This window comes from Leopardus geoffroyi, chromosome B1 (assembly GCF_018350155.1).
Source record: "Leopardus geoffroyi isolate Oge1 chromosome B1, O.geoffroyi_Oge1_pat1.0, whole genome shotgun sequence".
Classification (NCBI taxonomy): Eukaryota; Metazoa; Chordata; class Mammalia; order Carnivora; family Felidae; genus Leopardus; species Leopardus geoffroyi.
This window is the reverse complement of record NC_059327.1, coordinates 40,267,459-40,284,979: the sequence shown is the minus strand read 5'-3', so window position 1 is coordinate 40,284,979 and position 17,521 is coordinate 40,267,459. Positions and strand designations below refer to the sequence as shown.

At 42.4% G+C, this 17,521-nt stretch overlaps 1 protein-coding gene and 1 pseudogene across 4 annotated transcripts in view; one reads left to right on the top strand and one right to left on the bottom strand.

The window, feature by feature from the left end:
* IKBKB (inhibitor of nuclear factor kappa B kinase subunit beta) overlaps positions 1 to 17,521 on the top strand; it is a 74,273-nt gene that overhangs the window by 36,830 nt on the left and 19,922 nt on the right. For 3 of the 4 annotated variants that reach the window (XM_045459144.1, XM_045459137.1, XM_045459154.1), the window contains exons 6-8: positions 13,366 to 13,454; positions 14,511 to 14,600; positions 16,675 to 16,799. In XM_045459144.1, the coding sequence (XP_045315100.1) occupies positions 13,366 to 13,454; positions 14,511 to 14,600; positions 16,675 to 16,799 (304 nt within the window). Of the gene's footprint in view, positions 1 to 2,865; positions 3,013 to 13,365; positions 13,455 to 14,510; positions 14,601 to 16,674; positions 16,800 to 17,521 lie in introns of those variants that run through there. The other variant, XM_045459163.1, reaches the window with a different exon arrangement.
* On the bottom strand, positions 153 to 2,325 carry LOC123583777 (annotated as a pseudogene).

The window sequence follows — 17,521 nt, the reverse complement described above, 5'->3', positions numbered from 1 at the left end:
TATGTATACTTTTTTTCTTTTAGTAAGCTGGACACTGGCTTCAGACTTTGTGGAATTGGAGGAGAAATAACAACCCATTCAAAGCTATTCTAGAAAGTGTCTTTTGGCAGAATAGCAGGTATCCAAAGTTAAAAATAGGAGGGTTTTGTTGCTTTGTTTTCTTTCCAAAATTTAAATCGTTTTTTTTTTGTTGTTGTTGTTGTTGTTCCCTTTCTACCTAAACCTCAGTCACCACTCCTGAGTGGAGATGGGCAGAGGCGCTGGCCCCCGCTCCTCTGGCTTCTCAGCAGCTGCTTTCTTATTGTTGCAGCAAGGCCTAGGTGTGTGACAATAGGTGTGTGACAATGAGGACTTCTCCAAAATGGCCTTTATAGATAATCCCACAACATATTTTCTGTCTTTTCCAGTATGTAAGGTCTAAAAAGGAAAAAATGGGCGTTCTGTTGGAGCCAGGAGCCATCTCTGTATCTGAGCCATCATCTGACTGGTTACCATAACAAGGAGACTGAGCTGGGGAGGCACTTGAGGTGGTACTGTGAGCATCAGAATTGTGACGTTTAAATTCCTTCTGTAGTTTACTGATCTGGTTGCTTTTTATCCTGTTTCCAGATAGAGTTTTCACTGTCTTTGGTTTCAGTGTTGTCTTCAGACTGGGTCCTGTCCTTGCATCTGCTACATGATTCCAGTTGTTTGTTTGTTTGTTTGTTTATACTGCTGGCAGTTTCTTCCATCTTTTCACAAGCAGGACACAGGCATTCCAGATGTCTCCTCAGTGAGTCTCATGCAACCCAGGACAGCTCTGGAAGTCTTTTTCATAGCATTTACTGTCAGTGAATCAAGAACTGGAGGACTTAGCTCTGCAAATACAGCAGCCCTCTAATCTTGGTTACATCCTTGGGTTGTGAAAACCAAATATCTTTTCTTCTGGGCAACAGTCTTCCAAAATCAGCGGATCTACGCACAATAACGTTCCCGAGGTCTGGAGTGCATGCCAAGCTAGCCTCCCCCCGCTTCCAATTGCTCCCTCCTCCTCAACTGCCTTGTCTAGGACATGTCTATTTTTTTATGTTTATTTTTGAGAGAGAGAGAGAGACAGACAGACAGACAGCATGTGAGCAGGGAAGGGACAGAGAGAGAGAGAGGGAGACACAGAGTCCCCGGGCTCTGAGCTGTCCGCCCAGAGCCCAACATGGGGCTTGAATTCACAAACCATGAGATCATGACCTGAGCTGAAGTCTGATGCTTAACTGACTAAGCCACCGAGGCACCCTAAGACATGTCTATTTTAATTAAACCAACAAATTTAAATTAACTTTAATACCAAATATTTTCCCAGATCATGTGAACTTGAAGACCATTTGGGTTAGTTCCTATCATATTTCTAAGTGTTAGGAATACTTAATTCATATAAATGCTTGTTTGTTTTTAAGCTAATTAAATACAAACACATTAATTTTGTCAATACCATTCAGAGGAAGAAAATACCACACATGTATAATGCATTTATGTAAAGATACACATAAACATGCAGACATATGCAAAGAGAGACCTTATAGCTTTCATTGAAAATTTTAGCAATAAAGGAGCACCTAGGTAGCTTAGTCAGTTAAGCTTCCAACTTCGGCTCAGGTCATGATCTCATGGTTCATGAGGTTGAGCTCCACATTGGGCTCTGCACTGACAGTGCAAAACCTGCTTGATATTCATTCTCTCTCTCTCTCTCTCTCTCTCTCTTTGTCTCTCCCTCCCTCCTTCCCTCCCTCTGTCTCTGTCCCTCCCCCACTCATGCTTTTTCTCTAAATAAATAAATAAATAAATAAATAAATAAATAAACAAACTTAAAAAAAAATATTAGGGTATGATAATGCAAAACTTACTAGTTTGTAAAAGCATTTGGATCCAAATCAAGTTTCTGGTAGATGAAGTGAGGTTATCTACACAGATGTTGAAAGCTTTTTCTACTAATATTTGTGGAGAAGACACTTAAGATTTATAGTTGTCCTTAAAAGTAATCTTATAGAAGCCGTGAACCAGATTTGGAACAAGGGACCTTCTGTAGCAATTCGTATTTGTAGAAAGCCTCTCCCCACTTTTTTCTTCATTCCTAGGAATTAGGGATGGTCTAGATAAGAGTTCCTGGAGACAACCAGGTAGAGCATTTACCTCTCAAAAGCACAGGGAAAGAGTGCTAGTTCCTCTAAGAAATACTTTTGTTCCCTAAGGTCAGAATTTTTATAGTCCTTACAAACCTTTTGAGAAAAGTAAGGCAGGTTTGGGGATTGGTGAAAAGGATAGGTGGACTTTGAATTGTTTCTGGAGCTGCATTTCTGGTTTTGCAAAGATTTGTAAGATAAGGACAGTTGCTTTTAATTTCTCAAGGAATTGGGTTGTAACTTAAATGATAGCATATGTTGGTTGATCCACCCATTTAAAGCACATTAATTTGCTTTTTTTTTTCTTTATATCAGTAAGATTTCCAACTAAGATGAAGATCAAAGATCTCTGTGTTCTGAGTTTAGAGCTGTTTGCCTTTTCAGTGTTTTAGCAAATCCTTCCACAAAGTCTTCAGAAGTTTTTTTCTTTCTGGATACATAATTTTAGCTTAGGGGAGAAGGGCTAAAAAGAAATTCCTATCAGGCTCTGATCCAGTGTGGTCAACTTCTGACCACTGTATTACTTTAAAAAGTCCTTTCAGGGGTACCTGACTGGTTCTGTTGGTAGAGTGTGTGACTCTTGATCTTGGGGTTGTGAGTTCAAGCCCCATGTTTAGTGTAGAGATTACTTAAAAATAAAATCTCTCACACACACACACACACACACACACACACACACACACACACAAGGCCTTTCAAATATTTTGTCAAGTTCAAGCTGGGACAAACAGTAAATATTCCTGGCAGTATTGAACAACCCCTTGGACTCAAGAGGCATCCCCAAAGAAAATGCAAAAGATATTTTCTTTTCCTCTCTCTACTGACTACGACAGACAGATACCAGGAAGAGCTGACTCAGGTAAGAATTCTCACCTTAGCCAGCTTCTGCTAGTCTTTCAGGATCCCATCGGTTGACTCTGAGTGGGGTTTAAAGTAGAGAGTGTAGCTCCAGTGTCAGCCAGGATTTGGTAAGGGTTTTTTCATTAGTTTTAATTTCAGTTTCCCCTTGGCTGTTAAGGGAATAATGTAGCACTTTATCAGAAAATCCTTCAGTTTCATCTGTGGGGTCCTTCCTTCAGAGGCAGATATGGAGCATTCGAGTTGGTGCTGAAGGCTGTGCATGGGACCTTTGAGAAAACCATTTTTCCAGTGTCCCAGTTGATTGCAAATGAAACATTGATTTCAGGGCCAGTTTTTTGATGAGGGACCCCTGAGAGGGTGCGATGTGGGAGACCTAGGTGTTGTTTTATATACCTTTTGTTTAATTTTTCATTACCTTTTTGCAATGAAACTTTCAATGAAGCTATTTTGGTATCTTGAAGACTTTTGGAAGCTTCTATACATCAATAAAAATAGGTATCCATCCCATTCTGTTTGTTTGATTTGGAAACCCTTGCTGTTTTTAATTTTTAGCTTTTTTTTTTTTTTTTTTAGAGAGAGAAAGAGAGTGCAAGCTGGGGAGAGGGGCAAAGGGAGAGAGAGAGACTCTTAAGCAGGCTCCACACTTAGCACAGGGCCTGACATGGAGTTTGATCTCACGACCCTGATCATGACCTGAGCTGAAATCAAGAGTTGGCCACTCAACCAACTGAGCCACCCAGGCGCTTGCTTTAAAGTGTACTTCTTAAATAAAGGATCGTGTTTAATTGGAATGTTCCCATATTGGCCATTGTAATTCTAGGTTGTCTTTAGTAAGATTTTTGGAGATATTTATAGCTTCCTAAACCATAGTTTTTAGTCAATAAATAAGCAGGTGGCTGGAAGATGGCATACTCAACCGTTTGGAATTTAAGGATTTTTTTTTTTTTTTTTTTTTTTTTTTAAGCTAAGGCTTTGATTCTCTTGGAGACAATCTAATAACCTAAGGGAAATGTGTTGCTGGTTTAATGATTATAAGGTGTTTTATGGTGTACTTCATCACATGGAAATTTTCTTGAGGTTGCAGGTGACCTAGTGTCAATCTAGGCTATTCTGTGACCAATTCATTTATTCACTCATTGAGTCATTCACTCATCCATTTATTTTTAAGTAGGCTTCATGCCCAGCACAGAGTGCAACACGGGGCTTGAACTCCCGACTGTGAGATCAAGACCTGAGCTGAGAGCAAGAGTTGGATGCTCAACCGACTGAGCCACCCAGGCACCCCTTTGTAAAAAATTTTTATTATTTATTTATTTTTTGGTAACCAATCTATTCTTAAGTTGGATGACCAGCTTGACACAGGAGTCTTAAGAGTTAGCTAGCATATATTCTAACAACTTTTAAGTGTTCATGTATGCTCACTAGTTTTGTGGATTTTGGCTTCTGAGATTAACAATAGCCTTCATCGACACAAATCACATTGAACCTAGTCTGACCCTGGACAGTAACCACCAACAATTACTAACATGGAACTGGGGACTGGGGAAAGAACTAACGCAGCAGATTCCAAAGAATGGGGACTGTGGGCCGGGATTCTAAACAAACGGGAAACTGTGGACTGAACCACCAGCAGTTCCCAAGGTGGAATCTGAGGACTAAACCAAGGATGGGGGATTCTAATCAAATGGGGAACTGTAGAAAGCCAGTTAGATGGGGAGCCATCTAATTGTCAATTTGTGCAAAGAGCTGAGTTCAGAACCAAGAAGAACTCACCGATGGCCCCTGGAAAACAGGAAGAAAGAGAACTGGAAGGGTTCCCGGGTAACATGCTTGTGTTTCTTGTTGTCCCTGAAGCTGTCAGAAGTTTCCTTCGGATCTCACAGCTGTCACCAAATGTGTTGAAAAACAAAATTCAACTGAGTAAATTTTAAAGATCTTGTTGGCTTTTTCAACCATTCATGCATTGGGTGGTGGCAGCATCCCATCTAGAAAATAGAAAGGAGCTCCAAAGAGCTATACAAAATGAAAGACTTTTTTTTTTTTAATGTTTATTTATTTTTGAGAGAGAGAGAGACAGAGCATGTGTGGGTTGGGGGTGGGGGGGGGCGGGCAGAGAGAGAGGGAGACACAGAATCCAAAGCAGGCTCCAGGCTGCGAGCTGTCAACACAGAGCAGGACACGGGGCTCAAACCTATGAACTGTGAGATCATGACCTGAGCCGAAGTTGCTGGCTTAACCCACTGAGCCACCCAGGCGCCCCCAAAATGAAAGACTTTTATAGGCAGAATGAGAAGGGACATGGAAGTCACTAGCAAAGAGTAGAATGTTTCAGGCAAAGTCACCTTCCTTTGGGGACTAGCAGGAGTCTGTCAGGCACATTACCCCACTAGTGCTGACCAGCTAGTTCCAGACTGACTAGTTAAGATTACATTTCTAGGAGAGGCTGAAAATGCAGTTAGGTTAGGAATTAAGTCCCTGTTGGTGATGTGGCCTTAGCACAAGTGACTCCATTTTGGACCTGTTGTCTCTTTTTTAACAGTAGGCACATAGTCAATTTTTATTGAGTGAACAGACATCCTGTTGTACTTCTTACCCATTGGTGACTTAAAGCAGTTGGTGACTGTCTTTCTTTTCTCTCTAATCTCTGTTTCAGCATTTCGGTACATTTACCTTCCCGTTTCTTTTCTATGGAATGTATCCAAAACAAGAATGTTCTTAAGGGAGTTTAGTAATCCCTTTAAATCTGGAGTGTGGTAAGTAGGGATTCATGGATACAGCTCTTACAAAACTGCTTTTCTACATGGAAATCTAGCCGGTCCTAGCTGGTCCCTAATTTGTGGTTTGTAATCTGAAGAAAATATATAGGAACTGTGACTTGAAATTCTGGTTCATCAATAAGAACTCCAGGAGCGTCACATTGTTCAGTCATATATTTGTGTCTCCTCCTGGGATAAGGGAAAGCTAGGGTAACTACCCGGATGCCATTCCTGATAGGAATAACAGAAGGAGGCTATTGTTTTCCTGTGGCAAGTCTTAATCTGGACCCTCTCAGCATCAGCTGTCCTAGGAAATGCCATTGTGTAGCTTAAAAGTTCACATACGGTGGGTGCTTCTTACAACTCCTTTCTACAGTTGGAATGTGAGAAATTAACTTTTAGGCTTTATGCTTGTGGTGTGGTTTTCAATTTTTATATACATGTATTTTCACTATCACTAAAGGTTTAGATTTTTAATAAACTTTCAGATGTAAATGTATTTTTCTTAATCTCAAATTCTCATTTTCCATCCAATTAGGTTCTCTTTGCTTGAGACAATTTTGATTCATTTCGTGGCACTGCTGTTCAAGTACTGTTTTGTAAAACGTAGCACAGTCAGGCTATGCTTTTTACAGACTGACTCTGCAAGGGGAGTTGTTTCAGAGTTGTTGCCTGTCAAAATTCTGTGTTACTCAGTCCAGCAAACTGCATGTAATGATACCTGAAGAATTCTTTAATTCCACAGTCAATCTTAAATGGACAAAAGTGTTTGAGAGTAAAGGCCTGCCCTGAAATGAGGATTCAAGTTTGTTTCATGTACAGTTGCTTCAATGTAAATAGACCGCTATTAATAGTAATCCGTGGATTAGTTACCAGCTTGCGTGCCTCCTCACTAAAGATCAGATGACTATTCCTCATCAGCCTGGTGTAGAAGATAGTGCTTTTGGTCTGGTCCAAATGTTTTTCTCCAGCACTGGGGGGCTTCTTGGCATGTCTCTCTAGCTTGTGGCCCATGTTATATGCATGGAGATGTCCATATCTGACTTGAGAGGGGTTGTCTCAGCCTGGGCATGTGTTCTTGCTCAAAATACAATGAATCTCAACTTTCATGTATTCTGCTTTTATATATTGTGCTCTGACACTCTTATCATGTACCAAAATGGGCCTTTTGTGAGTCCGTCAGTGAACATACATGTTGAGTTACTGTACGCAGGGCTCCCTGCCAGCCACGAGTTCAGGTTCAGCTGCACCATGCCTGCACGCAAGGCTGTGTTTGTGCAGTTTCTTGAATGTCTTCCTGTACTTTGCCTTGATTCTTTAACGAAAAATTAGTAAAACACAAATGAAAGTGCTGGTCAGAAGCATCAGTCTTTAAAAGTTAATGCAATTGTCTGTCTCTCTCAAAAATAAATAAACATTAAAAAAATTATTAAAGGGGCGCCTGGGTGGCGCAGTCGGTTAAGCGTCCGACTTCAGCCAGGTCACGATCTCGCGGTCCGTGAGTTCGAGCCCCGCGTCGGGCTCTGGGCTGATGGCTCAGAGCCTGGAGCCTGTTTCCGATTCTGTGTCTCCCTCTCTCTCTGCCCCTCCCCCGTTCATGCTCTGTCTCTCTCTGTCCCAAAAATAAATAAACGTTGAAAAAAAAAAAAATGTAAAAAAAAAAAAAATGTAAAAAAAAAAAAAAAATTATTAAAAAAAAAAGGGGGCGCCTAGGTGGCTCAGTCAGTGGAGTGTCTGACTTTGGCTCAGGTCATGATCTCACAGTTTGTGGGTTCGAGCCCCTCATCGGGCTCTGTGCCGACAGCTCAGAGCCTTGAGACTGCTTCAGATTCTGTGTCTCCCTCTCTCACTCGCGCTCTGTCTCTCTCAAAAATGAACAAACATTTAAAAAAATTATTTAAAAGTTAATACAATTGGGAACAAGATAGAGTGGAATGTTTGGGGCACGCATTGAAAGCAGCATGTCTTTCATTTCATTGGGACAGTCATTGGACCTAAGCCAATCTAGTGTATTCAATTATGAAAGAAAAGAAAAATAAGGAACAAGTATGAAACACTGGTCAAAGGCTGTTAAAAGGGTAGATGTAGTTGGAGGTTTCGTAATTAACTTATATTCTGATCTAGAACTCCCCTACTAAGATGGAAGTCAGTTGTTTATCTGGGTTTGACCTTCCGATGCATTTTTAGGAAACTTTCGGCATGAAAGTCTTTTTATACAGCGTGTCTGACTACTTGGTTTCTGTGGAAGGCCTTCTCCTCCTGCTCTGCAGAGCAGACAGGAAAGGCCGCCCACCTCCCTGGTTTGCCTGCGCTCTGTCTGGTGTGCTGAGAGGGAGAGCATGCATGTACGGGCATGGTGGGGCACAGGGAAGCCTCGTTGTTGAACCTCTTAGTGTTGTCATTGCTTATTATCTTTTTAAACAAAACATACCTATCTTTGACATCCTCCTGAGTTATATTGTCTATATCGGAGTTATATTCTCTGCAAACTTAAATGATTTTAAGACAGTTGCCTGTTATAACGTGCATCTGTCATAATTTGTCCAGCCACTCCCCATTTGATGATTTGTAGTTCATTTTTTTTCATTCTACCTTTTTTCCTTTTTTTTTTTAATTTAAATTTTAGTTAACATACGGTGCAATACTGGCTTCAGGCGTAGAATTCGGTAATTCATCCCTTACATACAACACCTGGTGCTCATCACAAGTACCCGTCACCCATCTAGCTCATCTCCCATCCACCTCTCTCCATCAACCCTTAATTTATTCTGTATTGTTAAGACACTCTTGTGGTTTATCTCCCTCTCTTTTCTTCCCTCCCCCATATGTTCATCTGTTTTGTTTCTTAAACTCCACATATGAGTGAAATCATACGGTGTTTGTCTTTCTCTGATTTATTTTGCTTAGCATAATACATTCTAGCTCCATCCACATTATTGCAAATGGCAAGATTTCATTCTTTTTGATGCCTGAATAATATTCCTCTGTGTGTGTGTGTGTGTGTGTGTGTGTGTGTGTGTGTGTACATACACACACCGTATCTCTATCCGTTCATCTGTCGATGGACATATGAACTCTCTCCATAGTTTGGCTATTGTTGATATTGCTGCTATAAACATTAGGGTACATGTACCCCTTTGAGTCTGTATTTTTGTATCCTTTGGGTAAATACCTAATAGTGCAATTGCTGGATCGTAGGGCAGTTCTACATTTATTTTGTTTTTTTTCCGTTTGTTTACAAACCACTGTGTCAAAGGCTGACTTTGAATAGATCGCAGTGAGGGAGCTGCTCTGCTGTGTTTGAAACCCCGACCCAGAAGCAGGTCATCTAAGAATGGTTTAGCACCAGGTTCCCCAGGAACAAGTGTTGCTTGAGGGGCGAGGGGGTGGCCACCTTTCTGGCTGCACCCCGTTTCTTGGGAGGAAGGGCTCTCTGCACCGGACCCTGGTCCCAATGCCAGGCGGTGGGATGGTGGGGGGCCCAATTATCCAAGGCCAACTGAGGCTCCATGGTGCTGCCATATAGTTCCACCTGGGCTGGATTCTGACTTAGAGGCGTTCAGTCATAATACCACAGATGGTAGCCTTGCCCCGTTGGCTCCTCAGCCAAGCACATACACCAAATATTTTTTGTTTCTTGAGGAACCTCCCTACTGTTCTCCAGAGTGGCTCCACCAGTTTGCGTTCCCACCAACAGTGCAAGAGGGTTTCCCTTTGTCCACATCCTCCACAACACCTGTTGTTTCTTGTGTTAATTTTAGTCATTCTGACAGGTGTGAAGTGGTATCTCATCACAGTTTTGATTTATATTTCCTGATGGTGAGTGATGTTGAGCATCTTTTCATGTGTCTGTTGGCCATCTGGATGTCTTCTTTGGAAAATGTCTATTCATGTCTTCTGTCCATTTCTTAACTGGATTATTTATTTTTGGGGTGTTTGAGAAGTTATTTATGGATTTTGGATACTAACCCTTTATCAAATATGTCACATGCAATATCTTCTCCCATTCCATAGGTTGCCTTTTAGTTTTGTTGATTAGTTTCCTTTGCTGGGCAGAAGCTTTTTATCTTGGTGAGGTCCCAATAGTTCATATTTTCTTCATTTCCCTTGCCTTCGGTGACATGTCTAGTAAGAAGTTGCTCTGGCCAAGGTCAGAGGTTTCTGCCTGTGTTCTTCTCTAGAATTTTGATGGATTCCTGTATCACATTTAGGTCTTTCATCCATTTTGAATTTATTTTTGTGTGTGGTGTGAGAAGGTGGTCCAGTTTCATTCTTCTGCCTGTAGCTGCCCAGTTTTCCCAACACGATTTGTTGAAAAGACTATCTTTTTTCCATTAGATATTCTTAATTTTTTTTTTAATTTTTTTTTCAACGTTTATTTATTTTTGGGACAGAGAGAGACAGAGCATGAACGGGGGAGGGGCAGAGAGAGAGGGAGACACAGAATCGGAAACAGGCTCCAGGCTCTGAGCCATCACCCCAGAGCCTGACGCGGGGCTCAGACTCCCGGACCGCGAGATCGTGACCTGGCTGAAGTCGGACGCTTAACCGACTGCGCCACCCAGGCGCCCCTCCATTGGATATTCTTTCCTGCTTTATTGAAGATGAGTTGACCATATAGTTGTGGGTCCATTTCTGAGATGTCTGTGCTGTTCCATTGATCCATGTGTCTGTTTTGTGCCAGTACCATACTGTCTTGAGTACAGCTTCATAATATAGCTTGAAATCCAGAATCATGATGCCTCCAGTTTTGATTTTTTTTCTTTTTTTTCAGGATTGCTTTGGCTATTTGAGGTCTTTTGTAGTTCCATACAAATTTTAGGATTGTTTGTTCTAGCTCTGTGAAAAATGCTGGTGGTATTTTGATAGAGATTGCATTGAATGCGTAGATTGCTTTAGGTAGTATGGACATTTTAACAGTGTTTATTCTTCTAATCGTTGAACATGGAATGCTTTCCCATTTCTTTGTTTCCTCTTCAATTTTCTTTTATTAAGTGTTCTATAATTTTCAGAGTACAGATCTTTTACCTCTTTAGTTAGATATATTATTGTTTTTGGTGCAATTGCAAATGGTATCAATTCCTTGGTTTCTTTTGCTGCTTCTTTGTTATTGGTGTATAGAAATGCAACAGATTTCTGCACATTGATTTTATATGCGATTTGCAGTTCCTTTCTAAGTATTTCACTCCAAGCTATGCAATAAGCATCCTTATTTGTATGTTATGAGGCTTTTTATTTTTTTACAAGGTAGAGGTGAAAATAATGGGTCAAACAATATGTACATTGTAAGAATTAATAGATATTGCCATACTTCATTCCCAAAAAAAGGCATAGCAATTTTTACTCCTTCTAGCAATGTAGGGAAGTGCCTTTTATTTTCCATCTAAAATCCTTGCCAGTTGAAGAGGGAGTGAAAGGCATTTCATTTTGCTTTAATTTACACTTTGTGGACTACTCAGGAGCTCCAGCAACTTTTTGCAGTGTTGTTTGCCATTTGCATTTCTTATGTAAATTACCCCCTTTTCTACTGGAGTTGCTTTCTTACTGATTTGTAAGAACTTGTTGTCCATTAGGCATATTTACTCTGGCATATATGTTGCAGATACTTTTTCCCTAGACTTTTTGTCTTTTGACTTTGTGAATGGTGTCATGTTGCCATAAACTTTTAAGACCGTTTTGTGTTGTTTGTATTGCTCTTCTTCATGCCACCTACTTTTCCTCACCTTATGCTACTTTTTCCCCCCTAAATTTATCCCATAGTATTTTAGAGTTTTTGTTTCTAACACAGATAGGATTTTTTTTTCTTTTTCCATTTCAACTGCATGTAGCTGACATAGAGAAAAGCTATTGATTTGAATATAGTTGTGTTGTTTCCAGATTACTAAATTTTTGCCAGTTTTTAGTCTATTGAGTTTCTAAGCATAGAGTCATATCATCTCCAAATAAAGATAATTTTATCACCTTCCGGTGGTTATTCTGTTTTTCTCTTTTGTAGTACAATGAGCTAGGACTTCTGTTAAAGTTATTAAACCTCTTATGGGTGAAAATCACACCCTGCTTGGAGCCTAGGCTGCAGCTGGAGCCCTGTTGCTCTGTGCCACGGCCCTCCTGTATGATGTCCTCATATTTCCTCCTCATAGCCAGTGTTGTGCAGGCTTCTTCCTTCCCAACTGGATTCTTTAAAGTTGGGTATCATAGGAGCACCTGGGTGGCTCAGTCGATTAAGTGTCTGGCTTTGGCTCAGATCACGATCTTACAGTTTGTGAGTTCGACCCCACATTGGGGTCTCTGCTGTCAGCACAGAACCTGCTTCAGATCCTCTGTCCCCTTCTCTCTTTCTGCCCCTCCCCTATTCATTCTTTCTCTTTCTTTCTCCAAATGGACAAATAAGCTTTTTAAAAAAAAATAAAGTTGGGGGGCGCCTGGGTGGCTTGGTCGGTTAAGCGTCCGACTTCGGGACTTCGGCTCAGGTCATGATCTTGTGGCCCATGAGTTCGAGCCCCGCATCGGGCTCTGTGCTGACCGCTCAGAGCCTGCAGCCTGTTTCAGATTCTGTGTCTCCCTCTCTCTCTGCCCCTCCCCTGTTCATGCTCTGTCTCTCTCTGTCTCAAAAATAAATAAACGTTGGAAAAAAAAAATAAAGTTGGACATCATATCTCTTATGTCCTTCCTGGAGCCTACCAGAAACTGAGCACATAATTAACACATGTTGAACTGTCAGATGCATGAAATATGCTTCTAATCTCTTCTTCCAGGGCTCTCCACTTCTTCCCTGAAGCTTGCTCTGACATCACTGGACTTTAAAAAAAATTTTTTTTAACGTTTTATTTATTTTTGAGACAGAGAGAGACAGAGCATGAACGGGGGAGGGGCAGAGAGAGAGGGAGACACAGAATCAGAAGCAGGCTCCAGGCTCTGAGCCATCAGCCCAGAGCCCGACGCGGGGCTCGAACTCACGGACCGCGAGATCGTGACCTGAGCTGAAGTCGGCCACTTAACCGACTGAGCCACCCAGGTGCCCCGACATCACTGGACTTTAGATCGGATGACCAAAGTACTCTTTGCCCAGAGAGCCCTTCCCCCTTACCCAGCCTGTAGAATTTAGAGTTTTGAGCCTAAAGACACCAGAGACATTCCCCTTCTCAAACTTTTCTCAGCATCAGCATCACCTGGAGATCTTGTTAAAACACTGATGGGGGGTGGGGGTGGTCACCCCTAATGTTTCTGACTCAGTAGGTCTGGGGTGGGATGTAAGAATTTTGCATTTCTCAAAGCTCAGATGCTGCTGTTCTGGGCAGTGCAGTTTGAGAACTGCTCTCTAGACTAATTGGTGACCTCGTGGATGGAAAGCTAAGAGTTCTTTGCCTGCAGAAGCCAGATTCTTGTGGTGGTCCACATTCTGCTCAAGTAACCATGTCCCTTTCACTTCACCCCACGAGCTTCTGCCCCGGGCCTTGTCCCTCCATGTGAGTCTGTGAACTGAAAGAGTGCATGTTAGGGGCACACAGTATTCATCTTTCATGGTATAGGCGATTTTGAAATGAAACACATTTTTTAGGTTTAATGAAAATTGACTCCCCTTTCCACCCTCTCAGCCTCTGCACTTAGATACCTTCATGAAAACAGAATCATCCATCGGGATCTGAAACCAGAAAACATCGTCCTGCAGCAAGGAGAACAAAGAGTGAGTGACCCTCCTGGAAAGTCCTGGGCAGTGCCTCAGGGGAGCTGCTCTGGTGGTGAAGGAACACACTTTGTATCTTTGTTTATATGTGCATTTCCTTGACTTTATATTTGTTTTGATTCTCTGGGAACACTTTGATTTGAAACAGAATTAGCAAAAACTCCTGCTCACAGATTGAGGCAAGTTTGAATGGATCACATTGTTAGTTGCTGGAGTTGCAGGAATCTGATAAGGAAAATGTTTCTCCTCCCACTTCCACCCCAGCCTTTGGGACCAGCACCTCTGGGAAGTAGGCTTTTTGTTTCCCATGTGTTTGAGAGTGTAACTTTTGATGCTAAGCTGGAAACCAGCTCTAAGAGAGCTGAGAGAAGGCAGAGCGAGCTATGGCAGAGAGGAGGCATTTGGAGCTGGTACCTGCATATAGAACCTGGTCCGGCCTGCAGCTTTCCCAGAGCTCCTGGGGACCCTCCTCAGGGGGCCCTCCCGCTTGTGTGTGGCAGTAACCTCCCCATGGGGCTTGGCGCCCGTGCCCTTTCACAGCCTTCTTTGCTTAGCTGGGGGTGGCAAGCAAGGACTCAGCTGAGTGGAATGTAGTAACCCAACTTGTGGGCCACTCAGTCTCTTCTGATAGAGACGTCAGCATTCTGGGCTTGGCCCATAACTATCACAGTGCTCACCTTTGCTCTAGTTCACACTTATTCTTGTAAGTGGTTCTAAGATTTGAGAACTGAAGGCATTTACTGAGAAGGTCTTTCACATCATAAATCCAGTGTAGCAGTCTTGAGGGCTGGTGCATAGTCTGTTCATTTTGACCTCCCTCTGGTGATTAGTTACAGAGCAAGGAGAACATGTGCCTTTTTTCAGCATTTTTACAGTTATGTCTTCTCTTGCCCTACATCTACCATGTTGGAGGCAGTCTCCTGTGTAAATATTTGGTGGTTATTAGGAACTCAGAATCTACCTGGGAATTCAGAAATATCCTCTGCTCTGTCACCAGTATTCTCATAACCCTCAGATTTCTCCTTTTTCTTTCTTTCTTTTTTTTTTTTTTTCCAGTTAATACACAAAATTATTGACCTAGGATATGCCAAGGAACTGGATCAGGGCAGTCTCTGTACTTCCTTTGTGGGGACCCTGCAATACCTGGTAAGAAATGGGATTTACATGTTTGCTTATCAGCTTTTCCCTGCTGACTGGACTTGTGCGGCTCCTCTCTGTCCTGCTTTCAAGCGTCTAAGTCTTGCCAGCTCTTCAGATGTTCCCAGATGTATAGGAATTGTTGTATGATAGAGACATAATCTGTTCAAGTCAGCACTTTTTCCCAACAAAGGCCCAGTGTAAGGATATGGGCATCTTCTCTGACATTCTCTTTGCTAGTGCGTGCCCTTGAACATATCCCATAACATCTTGGGCTTCGGTATTTTATCTGAAAATAGTTTAAACTAGATGCGTGCTGGTCTGTAGAAGCCACAGTTTCCATGAGGTGTCTCAGGCCACCAAGAAGGAGCTGAGCTCTGAGCTCCCACTCTTTCTTTACATTATTTGGTCTATTTTGGGGTTCTGTTTGAGTCACTCATTCAATTCAGGAAAATGCTGATTGAGTGTAGTCTATGTCTGCGTGCTAGGCACTGTGCTAGGAGCTGGCGATGTGATGGGAAAGAAGACAAGCGTTTCCCTGGTCTTTAAAAGAAGCCTAGGGTTTAGTGAGAAAGCAGGCATTACCCCCAAACTTACACAAATAACTAAGAAATTAAAATTGTCGTTAAGTGTTACAAAGAGAAAGTGCAGGGTGTTATAAGAATACATATTAGGAGGACCTTATCTTGTCTGGGACCTGAAGGATGAGTAGAAGAAAGGGGCTGGAGGTAGGGGAAAGGAGAGGAAATTGAAGGAAAGGATGTAGTCCATTGGAGGATTAAAAGACATTGAAGGGTTTTAAGTTGGAGAAGGATCAGGTTTACCCTTTGAAAAGACCACTCTTGATACAGAGTGGAGAATGAATTGCATTGAACAAGAGTAAAGAGTGGGCTAATGGTAAGGAGGCTCTGATGGGCAGCTCAGAGCTGGTGGTAGCAGGGGGGAAATAGAAAACTAGTCAAGAAATGCCTAGCAAGAGACCCAGTAAGACCTGGTAATAGGTTGCTTGTGGATGGTAACAACCAATAAAACTTTGATTGAATAAAGGGTTCTGCAGTTGTAATAAACAAACAAAAGGTTGAAAGCCACCGGGCTAAATGAGCTTAAGCATTTTATCAAGTTCTTGAAAAAGAAGAAGAAATTCTTTGAAGTCTCTTTGAGTGCATTTATACTCCCTTGGGCTCCATTGATTTATACTGGGCTCCACTGACTTATGACCTGCTGTATGGAGTAGAGTTTTCAGAGTGATGACTCATGCGGAGCTGTGATTCAGGCCCTTGTGTCCCTATCATGTAATTATGTAGGTCCTGCTGAGCGTCCTCTGGAATCCTCATGGGCTCAGCAGAGGTTAAGTCGGGGCACCCCATGCTCTGACCAGGAGGCTCAGTCAAATCCTTCACCTTCAGGAACTAAAACTTCTGTCCATAACCAGATCCAGAGCTTGATCTGATCATCCCCCCACTTTTTCCTCTTGGTTTGCACTCCTTGGCCCCTGCAGAAGTGTGACACTTCTAGCCAGACTGTGCACAGTCCTGTCTCCACCCCTTTGCTTGTGATGGTCCTTTCTAGAATGTCTCCTTGCAGACACTCATGTGAGGAGCCTTTTTCAGAACCAAGGTCCATGCCCACCTAGTTACTCCAGCTGTCTCTGCTTGGGCAGCAGTCATGCATCTGGCTTTTTTCCTACCTGATTGTAAACATCCTGTCCCATTGTACGACCACATGTCCTAAATATATGTATTATGCATTTGGTGTATACAGTCTGGTATCATTTTCCTTGTTGTATGTAACTTCCCACCTGGACACTGCCCTCAAGAGGTATATAATGTACTCTGGTCTACCTAAAAATACCTCTAGGGACCCTTGTGTTAGCATCGGGAGTGAATGAGGTAGAGAAAAATTCTAGATACCACTGGCTACACCGGTGGTCACCCCCTCACCCTTGAGTGGACATGCCAGTACCCTCTGGATGGAGTCGGGCAGGTGTGGACACACAATTAGAAGGGCTGGTTGCCCCCTCCTGTGGTGGCTCCTCGGAAAAGGAAGCAGCTCAGGTGTTTCCCCACCTCATGTTCTTCTACAGGCCCCGGAACTCCTGGAGCAGCAGAAGTACACAGTGACTGTGGACTACTGGAGCTTCGGCACCTTGGCTTTTGAGTGCATCACAGGCTTCCGACCTTTCCTCCCTAACTGGCAGCCCGTGCAGTGGTGAGTGAGGGACCGGGGCCTGTGGGTGGGGCCAAGAGTGCCACCTGAAGGGAGGAGGGTGTCCCTCTACCTTAGACGTGTCCTTCACCTGTTTCCATCTCATAGGGTACTCCAGCCTGGGCCCGAGACTTCAGTGATCTGTCTCCCAAAGAGGAAGTCCTGTGAGGGCCCAGCATGTGGGCATTCCAGGCTCCAAAAACCTAGAGAAGTAGAACAGTTGTTAAGTATGATACCGTATAAAGGATGTTTGCCCTGTGTTTAGTAGCAACATGCCAGTACATTTATAGACTGTTGTATACATGTGTGCACTTTCACTGAGGATGACGTGGATTAGTAGACAAATAAAGGAGATGTACACATGACAAAGGAGAAATATTTACATGGAAATGTATTGTCTGCAAATTTTATTATGCTTAAATATTCATTCATTCATTCATTCATTTATTATTTTTGAGAGAGAGAGTGACTGGGAAGGACAGAGAGAGAGGGAGAGAGAGAATCCCAAGCAGGCTCCATGCTGTCACTGCAGAGCCTGACACGGGGCTCAAATGCACAATGAGATCATGACTTGAGCTGAAACCAAGAGTCAGACACTTAACCAACTGAGCCACTCAGGCGCCCCTAAATTTTTGTTTTAAAAGCATAAGAAAATGCCTTAAAATGTAAACCAATGTGTACACAAATAAGTTACCAAAAAAAAAATTTATTAATAAAAAAAAAAC